Source organism: Eublepharis macularius, chromosome 12, assembly GCF_028583425.1.
Source record: "Eublepharis macularius isolate TG4126 chromosome 12, MPM_Emac_v1.0, whole genome shotgun sequence".
NCBI lineage: Eukaryota > Metazoa > Chordata > Lepidosauria > Squamata > Eublepharidae > Eublepharis > Eublepharis macularius.
Window position 1 is genome coordinate 50,458,585 of NC_072801.1, and position 25,678 is coordinate 50,484,262.

Here is a 25,678-nt window from a genome sequence, read left to right on the forward strand (position 1 = left end):
TTCTTTTTCTGGCATTTCTAGTGATTTATATTGTGGCCATAACTGGAAACAGTCTCATATTTGTACTTGTTATACTTGATCGGCACCTTCATACACCCATGTACTTCTTCCTGGGGAACATCTCCTTCTTGGAAGTCTGCTATACCTCTAATATATTTCCAAGGATGCTATTGGCTCTCCTGACTGGGAACAGATTGATTTCTTTCAGTAACTGCCTCACACAGTGGTACATCTGTGCCATTTTGGTAGTTACAGAATGCTGTTTATTGTGTGCAATGTCTTATGATAGGTATCTGGCAGTCTGCAAACCACTACATTATGCAACAATGATGAAGACCCAAACTTGTGTCCAGTTAGCAGCTACGTCTTGGATCAGTGGATTTTCAGTTTCATTGCTATTACTCATTCTGATGTTGCAGTTACATTTTTGTGGTCCTAATGAAATAGATCATTACTTTTGTGACTATACTCCACTCCTAAAGCTCTCTTGCAGTGACACCAGAATGATGAAACAGCTGAGATATGTTGCAGCTGCCATGTTTACAGTTACTCCTTTCCTTCTAACCTTGACATCTTACGTATATATTATAGCTGCCATCTTGAAAATTCCCTCGATTTCTGGGAGAAAAAAAGCCTTTTCTATATGTTCCTCTCACTTAACTGTGGTGTCTCTTTTCTATGGGTCTATAATAATTGTGTATATGCTGCCAAAGAATGAAGGAAAGCAAGAGATAACAAAATTTTCTTCTCTTCTGTATATAGTGCTGCCCCCTCTTCTTAACCCCTTTATATACAGTCTGAGAAATAAGGAGGTCAAAGGGGGTTTGAAAAATATGATTGCCAAGATAGTGCACTACAAACTCATTCCATGAACATAGATCCAAAAGAGCTGTGTTAGTCTGTAGTTGCAAAATGGTAGTGTTCAGTAGCATCTTTAAGACTAACCAACTTTATTGTCGTTAGTCTTAAAGGTGCTACTGGACTATTTACTATTTATTCTTTTGCAAGTACAGACTAACACAGCTAACTCTGGCTAATTGGGGTCTGTCAGGATCACTAGTACTGCTTGACGGCTGCCAGCTGAGAGGGCAGACTGCCATGTGGCTCCCATAGACAAGTAAGGCCCTCCTGCTATACAGAGAGGTGCTATAGGCTTGGAGAAGGGAGCCGTTTGCCTGGCCAGCTGGGTTCCAGCCATGCATGTGGATGGCTCGCACCCGGGGCAGTGGGACTCACCCAGACAGGTCAGGGTGAAGGTCCAGGGGTGACCCCAGGGCCTGATCTGTACTGCTAGTTAGGCCCTTGCCATGTATATATGCTGGTTTATGGTGTTGCCAAATAAATATGGCCCATTTAGTTTCCCAAAGAATTTGTGTCTGTCTCTTCTTTCCATCTGGGGTGGCAACAATGATAGGGGGCCTTTTTTCCAACTGCTCTGTACTATTTTATCAAAGTGTGATTAGAATTAATCAGTCCCAGGTTGTGTGATGAGGAGGCGTGAAGAACAGGATTGTTTCCAACTCCGCCTCTCCTCCGAAGCAAACAAGGACAGATAGTGGAGTGCTAGGCCATTGACAGTTGGAGTCCATTTGGAAGTGTGTTACTGGAGAGGGAAGGGACTTAGAAGTTGCTGAAGAGAGGCAGCAGAGAGATATTGCTGGCTGTTAAGAAACCCTTCTGATATATATTAACAATTCCCCGGTTAAGCACGATATACCTATGTGTTTCCAATTATTTACTTCTAATTTATGTATCTTGTGAATAAAGTATATTCTTGTTTCTGCTTAACCCTGGCTGGCCTGAAGTTGTTGGTTGGGGGGAAATAAAACACAAACAATAAACTGAAACACTCTGGTCAGAACAAGTGGGCCAACTTTAATCTAAATGGCGGCAGCATATATAAGGCAAAGTTCCCTTTCCTCAATAGCCCTAGACAGTCGCTGGATGAGGGAAAGTAAGCATAGGGTATGGGCTGCCTGTCTGGTGGAGCCTCTGAGAGAGAAGAGAGGGGACCCTGTGGGGATTTTGGTCAGGGCTTTCTGTCTGAAAATTAGAGGTTATACATGTAGCATATTGTGACTAGACATGGGCACGAACCGCTTTACAAAGTGAAAAAACCCACGAAATTGGTGATCACCTGATCTCTGTCTGGCAGTTCGTGATTACCCATGGGAAATGAACCAGTGTTCGTTGGAAGTCCCGTTGGAAGACCTTCAGCCTTCTAAAAGGGAGGTGGTTCATCGCTGCCTCCCCATGCTTGCCAGGCCTGGCAGCCACTGTCAGCACCCACCTTCCAGCCCTTGCCAGGAATAAGCTTGCACTCGCTTCTCTGAGGTCTGGTGGGCGGGCACATGGGGGGTTCTGCCGGTGAGCAGCCAGACCTCCCACCTCCTAAAGGGGAGTTGGCCCGTCACCGCCTCCCCATGCCCACCAGGCCCGGTGGCCGCCATCACCATCCACCTTCCGGCCCTTGCCAGGAATACGAGCGTGCTCTTCTGAGGCCTGCAGGATGGGCACATGGGGGTGCTGCCAGCGAGTGGCCAGACCCCCCACCCCCTAGAAGGGAGGCAGCTTGCTTTCAAGTACACCCCTTGTACACTCGGCCAACGTGAACCGGTAGCTCTAATTGTATTGAGTTGGAGTTTCCTGGGGGCTTCGGATTGGAGAGTTTATAACTCCAAGATCCCTATTGCAATCTTGACCAAACTTGGGTGCTGGCTGGAGGAGAGCCTGCTAAACACTCCCTGGGTATATGGGATCTCCAAGTCCAATGGGGGGCATTCTGAGCCCAACAAACAGTGAACCACGAACCAGTTTGATAACGGGAAATGTTTGTTGTAGTTTGCGATATTGGTTTGTCATTGGCACCAAACTGAGAACCACAGGTTCATTATTATTATTATTATTTTGGTTCGTGCCCATGTCTAATTGTGACTGCATTTATTTGACGAGCTGCCAGATCTGTGAAGGAAAATTTATGGTGGATGTATAGTGAGATCCAATGGGGTTGCCATGATATAAGTAAAGGAAATTGGTGAGCGGCTCAAGGCAAGATACAGGTAAGGAATGTGAATTGAGAAAGGCTGAAATTGTTTTTTATCTTCACACCAGAATTCTTATCTGATCAAAGCAGAATTTTCTAATTCTCAGCATCATATTTGTTTTAGCCTTTTTGAGCTCTTGAGCTTTCCTCAGAATTTACCTTGTGTATCACTGTGGAAAGTCCACAGATTTCCTTTTCAATTTTCATTTAAGCAACATTTTAGTGACAATACTTGTTCTGATTTTTCACTCCAATATAAAATTGTATGTTTTCAAATATAGATTTATTACTCTGGAGAAATCTGCATGGCATTTAAAAATAATACTGGAATAATTATTTATATTTTTGCTCTCCAATGCAAATATTCCTTTGAGGGCAAATTGTAAACAATTTCTAAAACTGTTCCTAAATTTGCCATTCTGTGTTAATTAAAGGAAGACTAGAAATGCTGTTAATTGCTTTAGCTTAAATATACTGCTAGGAAAAAAACGTAGCTATCACAACAAAATGTATTGTATAAAATGTGGTATGCAGGGCATCAAAATTGGCACATCATTTGAGGCAATCATGAGTCATCATTTTGAGACATTCACTAATACTGGTGAGAAGAAATGGGTAATACATTCTCTCGGCAATAATTAATTAATGACAAAGTTTGTAGGCATCCATGAATGAAATTAAGACAGTGGAATGAGCTTTGTCTTGCTCCCAGAGCACAAAGGTCAGTGATAAAGCCTGTGATTTCAGTCCATTAATATTAGAAAGGAGGTATAATCTAGTCTCTTCTGGACTGTTGCTCAAAGATGTGAGATGAAAAATTGGTTTAGCAATGAAGCAAGCTGTTTGAACTGGGCAATTAAGCCTCACTAGAATCTGTTTATAATACTAGTTGGTCCTTAAGGTGCTACTGGACCCGAATCTTGCTCTTCTACTACAGGCCAACATAGCTACCCAACTGAAAGTAATCTGCGTGTGGGTTTGGTGAGGATATGATATGGTAGTTCTCAACCATGGAGATAATCCCACTTCACTCAGAATAAGCATTCTCACATCATTTTTAAACGGTCTTGACTAAATTAGATTCCTGGCAAAACAGGAATTTGAATCTTATTTTCTAAGACCTACTCTGCCACCTTATCCACTGCACCACAAACATTCCCAGGTTACTTTTGTCATGTTGATTGTCAAAGTGATTTATGGGATAGAATAATTTGTACTGCTTTAACAACTGATTTACATTTACATCAATACATTTAGGATGGAAAAAGAAAACGAAAACGAAAAAAGGTACCTACATTAGAGAACAGTAGAATTGTGGGTGAACATTCCTGACACAGGGAAGAAATTTATTTCTAAATGGAACTGGGTTGGATCCAATCAATTTATTTACTCAGTCTTGCCCAATTCCACTAATAACTGCAGATGTCATTTGATAGAGCTTTAGACCCCATGATATTCAGCAGAGCATTTTTCGTGGTAAAACAGGAACCCTGTCCTCAGTTTTTCATGAGCAGATCCAACCCACTGTTTCCCTGATTTTCCAATGGAGTTAGCTAATTTGGTCATCTTATTTTGGATCTAATTCCTTAGCTGTATCTAGGAAGATACTCCCTGCACCCTTAAGAGTTTGTGATTGTTTTTTTCACTTTTTTCTAATAATAGCAGAAGTCTCTAAAATTTAATTAATAGGTTCAAAATAAACTTGATCCCAGCGGTTATGATTTGAAGTGAAGTGATCTGAAGAACTGGCAATAAGAAAATACTATGAACTGATTATACATGAAATAATCTTTGTAGTGATTATTGTTACTGACAAATATGCATTCACGTATTTCTGGAATTTCAACGGTACTAAAAGTATTCAAGATGAAGAGAACAAGAGTAAACAAGCAAATGAATCAGGACCACCCACTGTGCAGCTTTACTTTACACCAATAGGAAAGGGAGGTGAGTCGTCAAAATGCAGCTGCTATGTGAAATGAATCATTGTGTATGATAAATAACCTCTATGACAGACATCTTAGATTGTCTGGCTCTTTGTGTGGTCTTGCTCTGGGAAGGACATCAAGAGTCCTGATCACAGTCTCAGCACTGGAGATGGAAGAAGAGGTTATAGCATTGATTTTAAAGGATCCATTACCATGTAACCTCCATAAGATTATTGAGTCCTGGACCTCTTCATTTTTTCAATCCCGATCAAAATAAACTTGTAGTGACTCCATACGGTATTCAAGGCAAGAGATGTTCAGTGAGGGTTTTCCATTGACTGCCTTTGTAAAATGAACCAGGACTTCCATAGTGGTCTCCTATCCAAGCACTATCCAGGGCTGACTCTATTCAGCTTCTGATATCTAACCAGATTTAGTAGTCTAGGATACACTTCCTCAACTAGAACAATATCCCTTCCAACAGAGAAAGGGCCTGCATTCAGGAGAGGGAGGTTAGTAGATCAAAGCCTTAGTTTTCCTAGCAAAAATATTAATTTTGCTGCTTTTGCTTATTATATATTCAATAGGACTTGATTATTGACACGTCCTGATGTTGGGAAATGAGACATGGATAACAGAGATCCTCCTCCAGGGATTTGAAGAATTGACTGACCTTCAGATGCTTCTTTTTCTGGCATTTCTAGTGATTTATATTGTGGCCATAACTGGAAATAGTCTCATATTTGTGCTTGTTATTTTTGATCGACAGCTTCATACACCCATGTACTTCTTCCTGGGGAACATCGCCTTCTTGGAGGTCTTCTATACCTCTAATATATTTCCAAGAATGCTCTGGGCTCTCTTGACTGGGAACAAAGTGATTTCTTTCAGCAAATGCCTCACCCAGTGGTACATCTGTGCTGATTTGGCAGTTACAGAATGTTGTTTACTCTGTGTGATGTCTTATGACAGGTATCTGGCAGTCTGCAAACCGCTACACTATACAACAATGATGAAGACACAAACTTGTGCCCAGTTAGCAGCTACATCTTGGGTCAGTGGATTTTCAATTTCTTTGCTGTTACTCATTCTGATGTTGCAGTTAAATTTTTGTGGCCCTAATAAAATAGATCATTACTTTTGTGACTATGCCCCAATCCTAAAGCTGTCTTGCAGTGACACTAGAGTGATAAAACAGCTGAGTGATGTTGTGGCTGCCGTGTTTATAGTCTCTCCATTCCTTTTAACCTTGACATCCTATGTATACATTATAGTTGCCATCTTGAAAATTCCCTCCATTACTGGGAGAAAAAAAGCCTTTTCTACCTGTTCCTCTCACTTGATTGTGGTGTCTCTTTTCTATGGGTCTATAATAATTGTGTATATGCTGCCCCAAAATGAAGGAAAGCAAGAGATAACAAAATTTTCTTCTCTTCTGTATATAGTGCTGCCTCCTCTTCTTAACCCCTTCATATACAGCCTGAGAAACAAGGAGGTCAAAGAGGGTTTGAGAACTATTTTTGCCATGATTGTACGCTACAAACTCATCCCATAAAGCTAGTCTATGAGATATTTTTTTATACCTGCTTTTTTATCTTTTAGTGCATTAATTCAGAAGCAATGTTTTCAAAATACTGACACAGTTCACCTGAGTGTTATATGAAACATATTTAATTTGTTTTAATCCAGTGTAGTAACACATGAGAGAAAAGAGTCCAGTAGCACCTTTAAGACTTGAAAATTCCCTCCACTACTGCATGCATCTGACAAAGAGAGCTGTGATTCTCGAACGTTTATGCTACAGTAAAGGTGGTTAATCTTAAAGATGCTACTGGACTCCTTTCTATTTTGCTACTGCAGACTAACACGGCTAACTCCTCTGGATCTTAACACATAAGAGAGCTGCTCTGGTTAAGAGGTTTGGCTGAAAACCATCACTCTGCTGGCTGAATCTCACTAATGCCCTGAGTTCTGTGGGTGGCCTTGGGTAAGCGACTCATCCTCAGCTCCCCAGCTGTATTGTGAGGAAAATAAGAACACTAATTTTTTTCACCACTCTGAGTGGGACCTAATCTGTCCAGATCATCATCATCATCTTCATCATTGTCAGTCAGGAAAATAAAAACCCTACAACAAGCAGTTTCTTTATTGAATAAATGTCTATTATCCCTGTATAATTATTCCATTATTCCTACAGAGTCATAAGGTTGGATGCAAGCAGCTTTTTTGTTTACTTTCATCCCACTATCCTTGTTATTGCCCTGACCTTGATGGCCCAGGTGAGCCTGATTATGTCAAATCTCAGAAGCTAAGCAGGGTTGGCCTTACCTAGTAATTGGATGGGAAGCCTCCAAAGAAGACCAGGGTTGCAGAGGCAGGCAATGAGAAACCACCTCTAATAGTCTCTTGCCATAAAACCCCCACCAGGGGTTGCCATAGGTCAGCTATGACTTGGGGGCACCACACACACACACACACACTTTTTATGACAGCCTGTCTCTCACATGGCTTTTGTCCATGCAGATGCCATTATTCCCAGCACAGTTTTATTGTTAGTTAAAGGCGACCTATCTTGCCTCTTTATCAGAACAAAAACAGGTTGGATGTAAGAAGAAATTCATAAAAGTCAATGTTCAATACAATTCAGGGGTCTGCTTGCTTAGCATTGCACACAGGATGCTTGCATCACCAAAGCTTAAGATCCTTCTCACCTCCCCTTTTTATTTCATTTATTCTTGCAACATCCAGCTTGAGGAAGATTTCTGGTGAATTTCCTTGATGCTAGACAGCATTTGCTGCATCGTAGCAGCTGAATAGCCGAGACAGTGTGGCTTCGTACCTCTTGTTACTGGTTGTACATTGTTAAGTAACAATGAGGTGCAGCAGCATGGCTGGTCCAAACTTTGACAATGGTTGAGGCTTCTTATTTGTAGCAGAGCGTGTTAGGTAGAGGATAACCTGCACTAAAGTATCTATGATGTACTAAATAGTTTGGTGACATCAGAAATAAAAATAAAGCTTTACCATAAAGGGGAATTTAACCATTAGAATCTAAGCTAGTTTTATGTGTTAGAAAATTTTAGATAGAATGATTAACTATGAGATAAAGGAATATATATAAGTTACTATTAAGTGCAAGGAATTTTATTTAGATATGTAATCAATGAGAAGTATAATAAATATTGTAATGGATTTTATAGAATACAGTATAATATAGTATATAATAGAATTTGAATATGCTTAGAATAAGAGTTATGATATATATTAGGGAAGAATACTAATGAAAATAAGTTGAGTAATAAGAGGGATTAGGGGTTGGAAAGCTGCTGGAAGTCGATAAGGGGGGAGGAAAGGGTGGGGGTCAGAATTAATTAATTAGGGGATTGATTGTATATATACATTTTTTAAAAAATTTGGGCTCACCAATAAAAATTAAAAAAAGAAAAGAAATAAAAATAAAGCATTGTTTAATCCATATTTAATATCTCATATGTTTATTCTGATGATTGTGTGTGTGTGTTGATCAGCTGTCTCAACCCTTTTCCTCTCTAACAGCATTTCTTTCATGGGATTGGGTCGAGCCTGCCTTCTAATTTAGTCTCACTGAATTCCTCGCCTAACTTCAGCCTCCATATCACACATGACTATCATACTTGCATGTCCCATGATCGCCAGCATAGCCCTTTTGAGTGGTCAAAGGGGATCCATTCTCCCTTTTTCCATCAGCAGAAAAGCTTGTTGAATCCAATGCACGAAGTTCCATGTGAGAGTGCTCATTCACAAATATCTGGCAGGCTTCTACCATATGTAGGAAAAGTAGCTCAGGAGGAAAAAGCAACAAAAAGAACTTGTGGGGAAAAGCTTAAGTCCTACTTTGCCTCATCACTTCTTCACTCAAAATCAAACTGAAGCTGCTTTTCATCTCAAGATATGGCATGTCCTTTACTATTCACACATGTATGAAATAAGCAGTTGTACCTTTAAATATCTCTGGTTTTATGGCCAGCCATTTTGTTAATATGGAGACATGTTACAATTTTATAGACATCAATTGAAATATGGGGGACATGCATGCTTAAAATAAACATACAAACAAGTAACTATGCCTAAACTTAGTGTCAGAACCAAACTCCTAGAGAGAGAGGGGGATCTGGGGGAGCGGGAGTAATCTCTGCTGCCCCTGAGCCACACCCAGTACTGCTTCCCACAAGTAAACTAGTAGGACTGCCTTTGCACTTCACTTCACCCCATGACCACCTGTGGCAGCCACCACAACATGAAGACTCATTGTGCCACCAAACTATAATTAAGGAGGACAGAAAAGGAGAGAACACTGTGAGCCTTCAGCCAAGGTGCCCACAGAGCCTGGCAACAGCCCTGGAACCAGAGGCTGGGGCTAGAGCCCTAGCCCAGCACTCCCAGAAGACTGACCACCAGATCAGCCACTGATAATAATTAAAATAATAATAGTCAGTGTGAGCCCTCAGCCGAGGTGCCCACAGAGCTTGGCACCAGAGCCTAGGAACAGCCCTTGAACCAGAAGCTGGGGCTAGAGCCCTAGCCCAGCACTCCCAGAAGACTGACCACTAGGGGTGTGCAAGCCAAAAATTTTCGGCTATAGCCGAAAGTAGAAAGCCGAAAGAAGATTCTCTATCGTTAAAGCCGAAAGCCGAAAAAAGAATCTCTTTCGGCTTTCGACTTTCGGGATTCTTTCGGCATTATTTCGGCATTCTTTCGGCTTTTTTCTATGGGAAAATGCCTCCGTCTTCCAGGATGCCTGGAGGAGGCATTTTCCCACCAAATAAGCCCAAAATTGGTGGGGACCTTCCTCTAACCCTTCTCTAACAACCACCCAAGTTTCAGACAGATTGGACTTTGGGGGGCCATGTTATGGCCCCCCAAAGCAGGTCCCCCCATCCTCCCATAAGAAAGCGAAGGAGCAGCATATTGTTAGCATGCTGCTGCTGATCTTTCTTCATTATTTCCTATGGGGGAAAAATGAAGAGGCAGGCTTCCTTTGCCAGGGGTGGCATTTTGCATGCAAAATGCCCCCCAGCCCTCAGGGGCCCTTCTCCCACCCCTCCTCCCACCCCCCACCAAGGCTCAGCCTGCTCCCACTTGGGGGGGCCATTTCATGGCCTCCCCAAGTAGGTGCTCTAATCTCTACCACTGACAGCTGGGGGAGGCTTGTGTTGCCAGGGGTGGCATTTTGCATGCAAAATGCCCCCCAACCCTCTGGGGCCCTTCTCCCACCCCTCCTCCCACCCCCCACCAAGGCTCAGCCTGCTCCCACTTGGGGGGGCATTTCATGGCCTCCCCAAGTAGGTGCTCTGCTCTCATCTCTACCACTGACAGCTGGGGGAGGCTTGTGTTGCCAGGGGTGGCATTTTGCATGCAAAATGCCCCCCAGCCCTCTGGGGCCCTTCTCCCACCCTTCCTCCCACCCCCCACCAAGGCTCAGACTGCTCCCACTTGGGGGGGCATTTCATGGCATCCCCAAGTAGGTCCTCTCAGCCCCTAAAGTCCACCCCTTACAGCCCCACACAAACCCAATTCCCCCCCAGCTGCCACACACAGACCCAAATCCCCACATTAGCCCCTCACAGACCCAAATCCACCCCCACCTGCCCTACACCCATAACCCCAGGAACAGGCTGGCAAAGGCCAGCCCTCTCCCTTTGTTCCCTATGCTGGGAACTTCTAAACTCTCTTTCCCTAGGCAATTCTGCACAGCCCAGGGGTGCCACAATGATGGGCACACTTCTGAGTGCCAGCTGGTCCCTGTGAAAGAGCACCTGAACCACAGACACCCTCCCTCAAATTCCCCCACCACCTACAGAGATGGCTGGCCAGCCAGCCCCATTGTTCCCTATGATGGGAACCAACTGCACAACAAAGAATAAAACAAGAACAACACAAAATAAAGTTTTTAAAAAATTATTTTCTCCCTTCCAAAGTACAAGTAGGCAAAGCATTATGACACATTACACCAGCAGTCCCCCACACAGAAAAATTAAAACAAAACTCACTTAACATCAGAGAATCACAAAGCATGATTCCTGTCAAAAACACTTTATTTCTTGAACAGCTTTAGGTTACACAGCAGGGGGGAACACCAAAGGGCATGGCAGCACTATCTTACACAAAAATAACACAACTCACTTAACATCAGAGAATCACAAAAACACAATTCCTGTCAAAAACACTTTATTTCTTGAACAGCTTTAGGTTACACAGCAGGGGGGAACACCAAAGGGCATGGCAGCACTATCTTACACAAAAATAACACAACTCACTTAACATCAGAGAATCACAAAACACAATTCCTGTCAAAAACACTTTATTTCTTGAACAGCTTTAGGTTACACAGCAGGGGGGAACACCAAAGGGCATGGCAGCACTATCTTACACAAAAATAACACAACTCACTTAACATCAGAGAATCACAAAAACACAATTCCTGGCAAAAACACTTTATTTCTTGAACAGCTTTATGTTACACAGTAGGAGGGCACAACAGGGCATGATAGCAATGTACTACAAAAAATAATACAACCCACTTCACCGTTTTTGACAGCAATTGTGTTTGTGTGATTCTCTGATGTGAAGTGAGTTGTGTTATTTTTGCGTAGTACACTGCTTTCCTGCTCTGCGGTGCCTTCCTACTGTGTAACCTAAAGCAGTTACAGAAATAAAGTGCTTTTGACAGCTATTTTTTGGGGTGATTCTTTAATGTGAAGTGAGTTGTGTTATTTTTGTGTAAGATACTGCTTCCATGCCCTTTGGTGTCCCCCCCCTGCTGTGTAGCCTAAAGCTGTTCAAGAAATAAAGTGTTTTTGACAGGAATCGTGCTTTGTGATTCTCTGATGTTAAGTGTGTTGTGTTATTTTTGTGTAAGATAGTGCTGCCATGCCCTTTGGTGTTCCCCCCTGCTGTGTAACCTAAAGCTGTTCAAGAAATAAAGTGTTTTTGACAGGAATTGTGTTTTTGTGATTCTCTGATGTTAAGTGAGTTGTGTTATTTTTGTGTAAGATAGTGCTGCCATGCCCTTTGGTGTTCCCCCCTGCTGTGTAACCTAAAGCTGTTCAAGAAATAAAGTGTTTTTGACAGGAATCATGCTTTGTGATTCTCTGATGTTAAGTGAGTTGTGTTATTTTTGTGTAAGATAGTGCTGCCATGCCCTTTGGTGTTCCCCCCTGCTGTGTAACCTAAAGCTGTTCAAGAAATAAAGTGTTTTTGACAGGTATCATGCTTTGTGATTCTCTGATGTTAAGTGAGTTGTGTTATTTTTCTGTGTGGGGGACTGCTGGTGTAATGTGTCATAATGCTTTGCCTACTTGTACTTTGGAAGGGAGAAAAAAAAATTTAAAACTTTATTTTGTGTTGTTCTTGTTTTATTCTTTGTTGTGCAGTTGGTTCCCATCATAGGGAACAATGGGGCTGGCTGGCCAGCCATCTCTGTAGGTGGTGGGGGAATTTGAGGGAGGGTGTCTGTGGTTCAGGTGCTCTTTCACAGGGACCAGCTGGCACTCAGAAGTGTGCCCACCATTGTGGCACCCCTGGGCTGTGCAGAATTGCCCAGGGAAAGAGAGTTTAGAAGTTCCCAGCATAGGGAACAAAGGGAGAGGGCTGGCCTTTGCCAGCCTGTTCCTGGGGTTATGGGTGTGGGGCAGGTGGGGGTGGATTTGGGTCTGTGAGGGGCTAATGTGGGGATTTGGGTCTGTGTGTGGCAGCTGGGGGGGAATTGGGTTTTTGTGGGGCTGTAAGGGGTGGACTTTAGGGGCTGAGAGGACCTACTTGGGGATGCCATGAAATGGCCCCCCCAAGTGGGAGCAGTCTGAGCCTTGGTGGGGGGGTGGGAGGAAGGGTGGGAGAAGGGCCCCAGAGGGCTGGGGGGCATTTTGCATGCAAAATGCCACCCCTGGCAACACAAGCCTCCCCCAGCTGTCAGTGGTAGAGATGAGAGCAGAGCACCTACTTGGGGAGGCCATGAAATGCCCCCCCAAGTGGGAGCAGGCTGAGCCTTGGTGGGGGGTGGGAGGAGGGGTGGGAGAAGGGCCCCAGAGGGTTGGGGGGCATTTTGCATGCAAAATGCCACCCCTGGCAACACAAGCCTCCCCCAGCTGTCAGTGGTAGAGATTAGAGCACCTACTTGGGGAGGCCATGAAATGGCCCCCCCAAGTGGGAGCAGGCTGAGCCTTGGTGGGGGGTGGGAGGAGGGGTGGGAGAAGGGCCCCTGAGGGCTGGGGGGCATTTTGCATGCAAAATGCCACCCCTGGCAAAGGAAGCCTGCCTCTTCATTTTTTCCCCATAGGAAATAATGAAGAAAGATCAGCAGCAGCATGCTAACAATATGCTGCTCCTTCGCTTTCTTAAGGGAGGATGGGGGGACCTGCTTTGGGGGGCCATAACATGGCCCCCCAAAGTCCAATCTGTCTGAAACTTGGGTGGTTGTTAGAGAAGGGTTAGAGGAAGGTCCCCACCAATTTTGGGCTTATTTGGTGGGAAAATGCCTCCTCCAGGCGTCCTGGAAGACGGAGGCATTTTCCCATAGAAAAGCCGAAAGAAAGCCGAAAGAATCCCGAAACGTTTCGGCTTTTTTCTTTCGGCTACCCGAAACGTTTCGGCATTCCCCGAAACGTTTCGGCATTCCCCGAAAGAAGCCGAAACACTTTTGTTTCGGCATTCTTTCGGCATTCTGAATGCCGAAACGCACATCCCTACTGACCACCAGATCAGGCACTGATAATAATTAAAATAATAACAGTCAGTGTGAACCCTCAACCGAGGTGCCCACAGAGCTTGGCACCGGAGCCTAGCAACAGCCCTGGAACCAGAACCTGGGGCTAGAGCCCTAGCCCAGCACTCCCAGAAGACTGACCACCAGATCAGGCACTGATAATAATTAAAATAATAATAGTCAGTGTGAGCCCTCAGCTGAGATGCCCACAGAGCTTGGCACCAGAGTCTGGCAAGAGGAAATCTACACATCAGAGGAATTCAAGCCAGCTTGAAGAAGCAACAGCCATGAATGGAAACCGAGGACAGAATGCCAGCTCAGGAGCTGTGGGTGAGACACAACCAGTTTCTTCATTTATGTACATTTCCAAATTAAATTATCAAAACTATCTAGTGTGGAAGTCAAGAACTTTATGTGTCTTAGATGTTCATTATGTAAAGTATTTAATTTCAGAAGATCCACCTGAGAATCAGGATGAGAGGCAAAAGTTCATGAAACTAGATTCACAGGCCAGAATGATTATATTAAGTTTAGTTGAAGATGATGAGAGCCCTTTAATAATAAGTGCCAGCACAGGCAAAGACTTGTGGAATCAGATTGAGCAAAAGTATAGCCAAGGGTCTGATAAAAGAATTCAGCTCCTTAGAATGGGATTTTATAGCACAAGGCTCTAGGAGCACCAAGATATTGTAACCCATTTGAAAGAAATTATGCAGATTGCTGGGGAAATAAAATTATCTGGAACTGAGATCGGCAACTCTAAGATTAATGCAGTTATTTTAACCAGCCTCCCCAGATCCTATGCATGTGTGATATCACTGCTAGAAGGAAGAGATGAAATTGATTTCTCTTATGCTATCAACTTATTAAAAGATGAAACCATCAGGAGATCCCTTGAACAGGCAGAAGAGAGAATGAGTATGTTGAAAGTAAATGATAGATCCAGAGAGATCACTTGCAATTTGAACCCCCAGCCGGAAGGAAGAGACAGACACAGGCTTGGAATAAAGGGCCGTTTATTAAATGACCATAAACGTAATGCACGGCAAGAGCTATCTAAGCGGTACAGGTCAAGCCCTGGGGTCATACCACTGACCACCGCCTTGCCTGTCTGGGCGAGCCCCCCTGCCCCGGGTATAGGCCATCCCATGAATGGCTGGAACCCAGCAGCCAGGCCTAGGATCCCCCCTCAAGCACCCTTTACGCCCCAGCCGTCTAGCATGAGGTTGGGCCTTGCTCCTGGGGATCCCCTCAGGCGCCTGCCCTCCTAGCAAGGAGCCATCAAAAGCATCCCGTCGTCCTGGCAGACCCTGCACCCCACACATGGGGAAATGCCAGAGAGGCTCACCGGCCCGCACCCTATTCCCAAAATCTCCTGCCACCGCAAGGACATTCCACCAAAGACTTAAAGGTTGCTGTGGTTCAACAGAAACCTTTCAAAAACAAAATCCAACAGGAGGCTGCTGAATTGGAATTCATATGCAAATTTGACTCTGTCAAGCTGGGACTGAATAGAGACTATGAATGGTTATCACATTATCACAGGTAACAGATTTCCTTTACAGAGGCGTGGTTTGGGGGAGCCCAGTGACGCCTGGTGTGGGCTTTCGGGGACCACAGTTCTCTTTGTCAGATGCATCTGACAGGGAGAGCTGTGGTTATCGAAGGCTTATACTACATAGGAATTGGAGGCTTTTACTGCAGCAAACTAACACGGCAAACTGACTCCACACCAAAAGGAGATGTTTACATTTACTAGCAAAGGAATGTTTTGGTCGCCTCCCCGCTAATTGCATCCTGTCCCCTTCTGATATATGTCTCCTTCTCTCCCCTATCTCCCCTCCTCTGCTGTATTTGACCAGTTGGGATCATGCATCTGACGAAGAGAACTTGATTCTCGAAAGCTTATGCTACAATAAAATTGGTTAGTCTTAAAGGTGCTACTGGACTCTTTTTGATTTTGCTACTACAGACTAACACAGCTAACTCCTCTGGATCTTTAGTCAGCTAGTTAGCATAGGACCACTTAGGCCTCGAGAAAAAGTTTCCGCCATAGAACAGGGAGTCTTTAGTCTTAAGGAATCTAGGATTGTCTATTGGATGAGCTAGTTTTATTAGGGACAATTAGCTAGCAACATATACTAAGGTTTTACTGCTCTTTGTTTCAGTGCTCTCTGTACTCAGTCTTAGTCTCTTTCTCTCTCTAAGCTTCTAGTCCAGCCATCAAGATGTAGTTATTTATCTGTTCTTTATTTTTATCACCAAATGCACCTTTCCCCCCAGTTATGCAGTAAAGTATTTTTATAGAGCTAAAACCACAGAAGTCTGTCTACTTATTTCTAGACATGAGCACAAATTGAAATACGAATCAAACTTCATGACAAATTGGGCCGATTCATGTTTTGCGAAACATGTTTCATGGGGCTGCAGTTTTCATGAAATTAACTAATTTGGGGGCTGATTCGTTCAATTCACGATTGATTCATGATGCCAGACAGCCTGGTGCCAATCCATTGATTCCCTAGGTAACATAGGCCCAGAATGTCTACAAAATCTAAAAGAGTCCAGTAGCACCTTTAAAACTAACCAACTTTACTGTAGCATTTCGAGAATCACAGCTCTCTTCGTCAGGTGCATCTGACACAGAGATTAAATACCTTGCAGTAGTTGATCAAATACTTTTGTTTCTCTTGATGTGGGCAAAAGACTTAAAGTTAAGTCCAAGATCTTGTGCAAAAAATTAATTCATAGAATATCTGCAGACCTTTTTTGCCATTGGAAACCCCAATCTTAGCCCACATAACCTTGATAGGCAGTTCTCCCTGCCAACTGGAAAGCTTCCATTCTGCCCTATACAGCAAGGAGCAAGGGGGTTAATCCCCTAGGAAACTGAGGAGATGGGCCTTCTGTAGCCATGAGAACACCAATCTCATCCCTCCAAGCCCTGTCTGGCTTGCCTACCAACCAGAGACCTCCTGTTCTGCTTTATGTGAGCATTTCTTATATTAGGTACAGCTCTCTGCGTCGTGCTTTTCAGTTCCAGTAGACAGAGAGAGAGGGAGGACCTGTTGCTGGGATTTGGAGTGAGAGAGTGAAATTGGGAGCTTTTGGCTGGATTTGCTGCTACTTTAAAAGAGACTGAAAAGCCCCTTTCTTATTTTCAGTTCTTGGCCTTGCTGGGAAGGCCATTGTCTTCTTTCCTCCACCCACCCAACCCCAGTCTCAGGGCATTGCCTGGCTCTGGGGTCTAGCTTGACTGAGGCCCACCTTTTTTTCCTTTAATTTTCTTTGCTTATATTCTTATTTGGAGCATTTATTCTTGCTGGCTTGTTGGGTGAGGGTGGGTGAAGGAGAGCCTGCTGAAGTCTCCCTACAAGTTTGGCATCTCTGGGTATGAAAGGGGCCATTAAAGTGCTCTGAGTTCTGACGAATCATGAAACTAATGAATCATTTTGTGAAACAGGACAATTTCGTGAAAGTTCAAGATTTGTAATTCATGGAATGCGATGAAACATGAAATGCTCATTTAGGTTTTCTCATTTCGTACGCATCTCTACTTATTTCCAATGTGCTAAAACCAAACTCTGCTACCTTACTTATACCTTTTAAATCTCTCACGCCCCAACATTCCTTCATAGCCCCAGAGCAGTCAAATCTTCCATGGTGTGCTTTTTTGAAAATTAACAAGCCAAGTTGTGGAAGTAAGGAGGGTTGATATTCCTCATAGTCCTAGGATGTACAAAATACTCTTGCACAATGTCTGATTTTAGCCTTAAAATCCTAAATGAACACAGGTATATCAAGGACTACCTTGTCACACACAAACATACCCATGCCTTCAGTCAACAACCTTGCTTTTTGTACTAAAGCCATTTCCCATTGCACAGCTGTTGATTGGAGATAGAATTTTTATTTGCTAGGATTGTGCCTTGTCATTCAAACATTCTGCCCAGGGGCGATTATGAGACATCTACACATTGTTATTTGACCCTATTGAAGAGTAACTTATTTTCAAGGACATTTTTCTTGAATTTTGCTGATTGCCTGTTACTGTTTCCTGTTGGTTTACATGGCCATCAGAATTAAAGACTGTCTGGAGGCTCACCTTGGGCTCTCATTGAGGGCAGAGGGCAAGATGAGGGCAGAGTTGCCTCCCTTGTGTCCTGGAGAGGAGCCACACATTTAATCATGGCAGCCATGGCTGCAGAGCAGAGTGGGAGAGTGGCCACCCCTTCTCACACCTTCCTTGGCAGCCAGTTGTTGAACTGCATTCAGAGGGGCAGGGCAGGAAGCGAACAGTTGAAGGAGCTGCACCATGCACTTTGTCACAATTTGGGGTTATTAGAGGTTGTCAAGGATGGCAAAGAATCACCCTCCCTTAGTCCCTCTACCTTCCCTTAGTTACTTGCTGCTGCAGACCAGTTGTTTTTCCTTAGCTTATGCTGTCACAACTCGGGATTGGGTGATACAGGACATTGTGCCAGATTCATGAAGGGATGAGACTGCACCAGCTGGACGTCACCCCGTTTCAGGGGCCCCTTAAGAGATCTAGGGGAAGCTGATAGGAGATGTGCCCAGCTTGGGAACCATCGGCCTTCTTCTCTCTGGGTGGCAGAGAACCTATGGGGCAGCACCAATGCTGGAAGCTATGTCAGGTCATTTGGTGCATGGGATCCATGGCCTATACAGCACCAATGCTTAAACAGCTGCCATCAAATCAATAAGGTTGTGGCCAATTTTTACCCAAAATTTCATAGTGTCCTTTCCATAGTCCAAGCCTCACAGCCCATATGTTCACAATGATATGATTATTGATGGTTGTTGTGGATTTTCTGGGCTGTATTGCCATGGTCTTGGCATTGTAGTTCCTGACGTTTCGCCAGAAGCTGTGACTGGCATCTTCAGAGGTGTAGCACCAAAAGACAGGGATCTCTCAGTGTCAAACTGTGGATGAGATGTTTGCAGGTGATTTATATCTACTCAGAAAGGTGGGTTGGGTTGTGTCATCCTATAAGGGTTTCCCAGGGTGTGGAATGCTAATGGACTGCTAATGCTTCACTGTATCCTGAGTGAACTGAGTACCTCCTCAGGATACAGTGAAGCATTAGCACTCCATTATGTCAATGTTCGTTGTTCATTTTTGTGGATGGAAATGAACAACAAACACCATGTTTGTTTGTTTTTCTGTTTGTGCCCATATCTAGTTTCAATCACATGTTCAGCTGTATACATGTTGAATGTAACGTGAGAATTACTCACCCCACACAAAACGAAAAATCAAATGTACAGTGTTCACACATTCAGTGCATTCACTGTAACTTCCGATCATGGCTTCTATAGATCTATCACTGGTATTTGATTTAGAATAGCAGAAGTGAGGTGGGTTAAACAATATCATCCCAACTGGACGAACATAAAGGTCCTGAAAGAGATCTATGTGTTTCTCTCAATGAGGCAAATAGCAGTCCCATAGAGTTCTTTCAGGATGTGATATGGCATGTGTGGAAAACTTAACCTCCTGTGGTATGGCCCTGATCTAAATCTTGTGTGCTAGTAATTTAAAAGGAGATGGGGGAATGCTGGAAGATTAATACACAAAGTTGGCACTTTCTCCTCAGTTCTGGCCCTTACTGAAAAAAATCAGCTTCTTCCAGAACTTCAGAAGTGTTTTATAATAATAATAATATTTGATTTATATACTGCCTTTCAGGACAACTTAATGCCCACTCAGAGTGGTTTACAAAGTATGTTGTTATTATCCCCACAACAAACCCCCTGTGAGGTGGATGGGGCAGAAAGAGCTCCTAGAAGCTGTGATTAACCGAAGGTCATCCAGCTGGCTTCGAGTGGAGGAGCGGGGAATCAAACCCGTTCTCCAGATTAGAGTCCCACACTTCCAGATAGTGTTAAATCTTTTTTTAGGATAACATTGATCTGGGTCCCCCCCACCCCGCATATGTATAGTAGGAATAACAAAGTAATGAATACTTAACAGCCAGCAAGCTAGTCCAACCATCTATTCCAAAATATTTGACTTTGTTTTTGAGTGGCATGATTTCCCAGATGGCTGTGCAGTCAACTCTGTTGGAGGTTTAAAAAGAAAACCAGTGCCCTGAAACATTTAGGATAATTTCTTTAACTACAATTCAAGAAGAGACTTCTGAATCTTAGTGCAATATGCGCTTCAAAATATGCTACGCAGGACATCAAAATTAATGTGCTGTTTTTGGCATGCATTTTGAGAAGTCCAGTAATACTGAATGAAATGAGATGAGGGGAAAAATAGAACAATACTTTTTCTAAGCACTAAGTGATCTTTTCTGGACGGTAACTTTCTTGCTTGCTTAAGATAAGTGGAAAATTGTTCACTGAAATTAATATCTACATGAAGATTTTGTGATTGTTTGAAAAATATTTGTAAGGTAAGTACTTTGCCCAAAAAGTTATCAATGAGGCCTTATTTGAAATATTAATTATGCCAAGTGTTCAATAGTAGCACGCTGAATTTAGAGAAAGATCAACAGAGCAGGTGGAAATGTCAGCTAGTAGAAAGGTGAGAGGCATTGATGGATTCTCTCAAAAGAGGAAGATAAAAGTTGCTTTGTCTTCCTAGGAGAGTATAAAAGTATTTGATCATGCATTTGGTTATACTTCAATTATATTGAAAATGCAGTGTGGTATTACAAATAGAGTGTACAGCTGGGGTGCCTATCGCCTAACATGTTTGAAGGTTCTTTGGAGGATAAGGTGGGATAATTTTGAACCAAGATGACTGAGCAGGTTAAGCTCTCTCAAATCACATTTTTTTAAAAAAATCCTGTTCTTCTTCCAAGGAATCAATGCACTGTGTACATGATTACCCACTCCTTGCTTACAACAACTCTATAAGATAGGTTAGAGTGAAAGACGGTGACCAATAAATTAGTTTCATAGTTATTTCAGGATTTGAAGCTGTTTCCCCTTTCCTAATCTGCCACTTTAACTACATGAAGCACTAGTTCCCAGCATAGCTCCGTCATCTTTATTATCAAAGTAAATTTACACAGAAGAATAGTTCATCTTGTTCCACTAAGCTTCTTCAAATTAGCCAGTCTAGTGTAGTGGTTAGAGTGTTAGACTAGGATCCAGGATTACCACTCTCAGATCTCCACTTTAACACAAAAGCTTGCTGGGTGATCTTGGGCTAGTCGTACTTTCTCAGCCTAGCCTAACCTACCTTACAGAGTCGTTGTGAGGATAAAATGTAAGAGAGGAGAACAATGTAAACCACTTTGGGTCCCTATTGAGGAGAAATGTAGGGTACAAATGAAGTAAATAAATAAATATAGCCTTTCCATTAATACTTTTAGGACAGAGAAAGTTTATATGTTACAAATGTACAATTCTTAATGAGCAAACTTGACAATATAAGTGCGGAACATAAATGTATTTCGAAATGGAATTACATTCCTTGTTTTCCAAATTGTATTTCTCAAGTTTAGGAAGGAAATTAGCTCATTTTCAATCTAGTTATTCATATGACGGGTTTTTCACTCCCTTCTCAACTTCCTAAGAGTTTCTTATTTCCATTTTTTTCCTGGAATATATTCTCATATATCCCCCTCCCTCCAAAAAAACACAAGAATTTAGTTCTAAAATTATATTGATTATGATTTAAAAGACACTGAAGACTGGACAATAGAATGAATATACTGTGAACTGGTGGTGCATGAACTGCTGAAAATAGTAGTGTGGACAAAGGCTGCAATCATAAATAGACTTACTTGGGAGAAAGACACATGAACGACTTCAGTGCAACTTGCTTCCGAATACACATGTATAATATAGCACTGTAAGTGTTGTAGTAAATGGCTAGTCAGATATGCAGATTAGTTTTAAAATGCATTTTTTATTTGAAGCTGCATGTAAAGGACTGTCAGTGAATCAAGTGCTTTCTTGTTTTGACTCTGCTTTGACTGTACAATCACAGGACCACAAGTGACTAGTTAGTCATTATACCGAGTGCCCTCCTCAAAGTCCAAGGTAGCCTGATGCGCACTAATTTACACACACACAGCCACAGAAAGCTAGATGTAGAGGGCAAGATGCTTACTCTCTGTGGGATTCTGTACAATAGTACAACTTGGAAAAACTGATGGGTAAGCATCAGTCATATTAAGGCAGCTGCCTGGGTGAATGCATACACGTGCCCAATGGTCTCTTCTACAAACATCATAAATTAGTCAGATTTCGACTTTAAAAAAGGGAATTGTGATTGGAATAGTCACTTTCTTCTTCCACTAAGCGAGGGCACATGTTCCAGTGGATGATGTTTCCTCCACTACTTCAGCTCCTACCTCCAGTCACATCTCACTTTGAAGTAATTAGAGTCAACCTTCATTTTTCCTCTATAATAATATCTCAACTTTTTTTATTTGCATGTTACCATTTCAACAGGACTTGATTATTTATATCTCACAATGTTGGAAAATGAGACAAAGATAACTGAATTCATCCTGCTGGGATTTGGAGAACTTTATGGCTTTCAGATACCTCTTTTCCTGATATTTCTAGTGATTTACATTGTGACTATAACTGGAAACATTCTAATATTTGTGCTAGTTATCTTTGATCGTCACCTTCATACTCCCATGTACTTCTTCTTGGGGAACCTCTCCTTCTTGGATGCCTGTTATAGCTCCATTATACTTCCAAGGATGCTCTCAGCTCTCTTGACTGGGAACGGAATCATTTCTTTCAGCAATTGTCTCACCCAGTGGTATCTCTGTGATTCTTTGATAGCAACAGAATGTTGTTTACTCTGTGTGATGTCTTATGACAGGTATCTCGCAGTCTGCAAACCATTACATTATGAAACAATTATGAAGACTCCGACTTCCGTCCAACTAGCAATTGCATCATGGATCAATGGATTTTTAGCTTTTTTGATATTGCTCTTTTTACTGTTGCAGTCACCTTTTTGTGGCCCCAATGAAATGGATCATTATTTTTGTGACTATTACCCACTCCTAAAACTCTCTTGCAGTGATACCACCTTGATTGAAATTATGGGTTTTGTTGTAGCTGTCATTTATACACTTTCTCCTTTTCTTCTAACCTTGACTTCCTACATATATATTATAGTGGCGGTGTTCAAAATTCCTTCCACGTGTGGGAGACGAAAGGCCTTTTTGACCTGCTCATCTCACTTGATAGTTGTTTCTATTTTCTATGGGTCTCTGCTGATGGTATATATGCTGCCAAAGGCTGAAGGAAAGAGAAGTATGCAGAAATTTTCCTCTCTCCTGTATGTAGTGTTGCCTCCTCTAGCCAACCCATTCATATATAGCCTGAGAAACAAGGAGGTCAAAGAGGCTTTAAGAAATATCATTGGGAAGATGGTGCCATAAAAAGCCAAACCCATGCAGTTAATCAGTGAGACCCATAACAAAACTACATATTGTCATGAATCCCTAGGAATCTGATGTTGGAGAAATGTGTAAATATAAAAACAGACACAGGGTGGGATGCAACCCCCTGTTTTCCTGCTGTACAAAGGAGGAGGGGGTCATTTTGACCTCCGCAATAGGCTATACTTGATATCACAGGTCCTGCATGGACAACTGTAACAAGGATGGGAATTGGGCAAGACTGAACAAAAATACTGTCTGGATTTGTTGTCCTGGCCAGCATACCAAAGGTATTTAATTTTCTGTGCTTTTCACTTAACTCTCTTTTTCAAAATATTTTTTATTTATAATTAAACAAACACTTGTTAACAAGGGAGGAACATCTAATTAATTAAAGCTATTTTCAAAAGACAGATTCATTAATTCAATGATCTATTACGTTTATAGAGACAGATTTACAAAGAGCCAATGTTTTACAAAATTAGGGGGGGGGTCTGTCATGGACAGTGACAAGTCCGTACTTTCCTTTCCTTATCTATCAATACTGTACAATACTGAAGTACTGGAGAAGAAAAAAAAATGACCTTGGTATTGAAGATTCCTCCCCAAATTCACTAGCCTTACTTTCTTATCTTTACATATTCCATCTCCTATAGACCGTACTTTCTCTCCTGTTACTGATCAGATCCCGCTTTATATACCTCAGAGGCAGAGCAGTATTTAAGGCCATTGGGGGAAATTTTAGTGGATCAATGTCTTGGGGGTCACTTAGGGTTGCCAAATTTAGGTTTGGAAATTCCTGGAGATTTGGGGGTGGAGCCTGGAAATGCAGGGACATCAGTGGGGCATAATGCCCCACTCTCCAAAGCAGCCATTTTCTCCAGAACTGAATTATGTAGTCTGGATATCAGTTACAGGTCCCACTTGGAGGATGGCAGCCCTAGGCCCACCCCCAACTGGACCACCTTGACCTCAGAGTGACTCAGTGTGAGGTGGAAGGAAGACATGGCTGCTGTGAGTAGCCAGAAGCACCCCCTGCCTCCCTTCATCCAGCTACTTTCACCACATGCAAAGCACACAGGAACAGTCTCTCTGTGTTGAAGCCATGCCAGCAAACTGGCCAGGAATATAAGGGATCTGATGCCTTGACCAAAAGATCATGGAGGCTGTTTCTCCACACTGGAAACAGGCCTGGCCTAGTCTCTCAGCTAAACATGCCAAATAGGGTGTCTAGAGAGCAAGAATAGAACACCTTTGGCCTTTTGTAGATTAGAAACAGTCTAACCCAGAGATCATGTGTTGGGCCTGTTGGGATAGAAGTGACTCAGTATGATACTGGGGGGAGTACTATCTTCCCTTTTACATTAGACGTGAACTGTGCATTTGTGTGATGCCTCTCTGTCTCATCTAGAAGTTTCTATCTGACTCCTCCTCTATCTGTGCCTGTTGCTTTTGTTTCTCCTGCAAGAATCAAGACACTTTCTGGAAAACTCTTCTGTGCAAGCATTCAAGAGGCAAACTCATACTGCCACTTTTGGCCACTTGTGATAGGGAATAGTTTTATTTAGATCAGGTTTCTAAGTTTTCCTATGCTACTGCAAGAATACATGTGAACATGAATCAGGCTCAATAAAATAAGTTTTATCTGTTGTAATATACTGGCTTGGATAATGTTTCACCACACTGGATTCCATGCTTCCCTCTAATTCAAACATGTCTCTCAGAGGTTTTGTATTAAATAAAAATGCTTCCCTGACTGTGCAACATTGCTACAACTAACTAACCAATAACCCTAATAGGAGCTAGGTGTGAGAAGCATCTAAAAAAGCAAGAATACCCAACTTCACAGAAGATATAGTACAAAGATGGGGTGTATTGGTTTAGGGCCAACAGATGTTCATATATATGACAAACTTGCAATCTCTATTTTTAAATAGGCTTTAATAAAAATTAGCAAGGATGAACTAGTTTTTATATATTTTAAGAAGATATTCAAGAATAGATAATTTTATATAGTTTTAAAAGTTATAATATAATTAATTAGCCAAAAAGGTACACTCTTATCCTGTAGGACAGCATTATTGAAAGAAAATCTTTAAAACCTATGATGAATATGGAATATGATTAGGGAGTTATTCTTAGAAGAGGCTCCTTGCTTATGAACTGCTTATCTTTGGGTAAGATATTTTAATGGACACATGTATTTTCTCTCCTTTAATTATCTATGTAGATGTAATGGATGACATAATGTTATTTTGAGTAAGTTAACATTAAAGATGCAAATAGTTATGCTGTCATAAAATGGTAAAATGGAAGTAAAGTTTCTCTAATAGTATTACTAGAGTACTATACCCAGTGGTAGACTGGCCAAGGTGTCAGCTTGCCCAATGGCAAGTGGGCCTTGTGGGCCCCCTTAAACATTAAAAAATATGTTAAAAATCCCCCAATTTAGAAGAATCCCACAGCGGGAGAAAAATTGCAGCTGCCAGGGGATGCTCTAGAATTTCCTTCCTCCAAATCTCTATGGTAACATAGAGTGGAAGGCTAGAGTGCCCTGGTTGCTGGAGGGCTGGTGGCT

The 25,678-nt window shown here is 42.4% G+C and overlaps 3 protein-coding genes across 3 annotated transcripts; all 3 read left to right on the top strand.

Moving 5' to 3' along the window:
- Window positions 1-275: 275 nt before the first annotated feature.
- On the top strand, window positions 276-872 carry LOC129339193 (olfactory receptor 24-like). The gene has a single exon (XM_054993794.1). The coding sequence runs from the start codon at window positions 276-278 to the stop codon at window positions 870-872; it is 597 nt and encodes a 198-aa protein (XP_054849769.1).
- A 4,709-nt stretch (window positions 873-5,581) lies between these two features.
- On the top strand, window positions 5,582-6,526 carry LOC129339194 (olfactory receptor 2AP1-like). Its single transcript, XM_054993795.1, has one exon. It carries the CDS (start codon window positions 5,582-5,584, stop codon window positions 6,524-6,526), a length of 945 nt encoding a protein of 314 aa, XP_054849770.1.
- Window positions 6,527-22,170: 15,644 nt separating this feature from the next.
- Window positions 22,171-23,100, top strand: LOC129339195 (olfactory receptor 2AP1-like). The gene has a single exon (XM_054993796.1). It carries the CDS (start codon window positions 22,171-22,173, stop codon window positions 23,098-23,100), a length of 930 nt encoding a protein of 309 aa, XP_054849771.1.
- The last annotated feature ends 2,578 nt before the right edge of the window (window positions 23,101-25,678 follow it).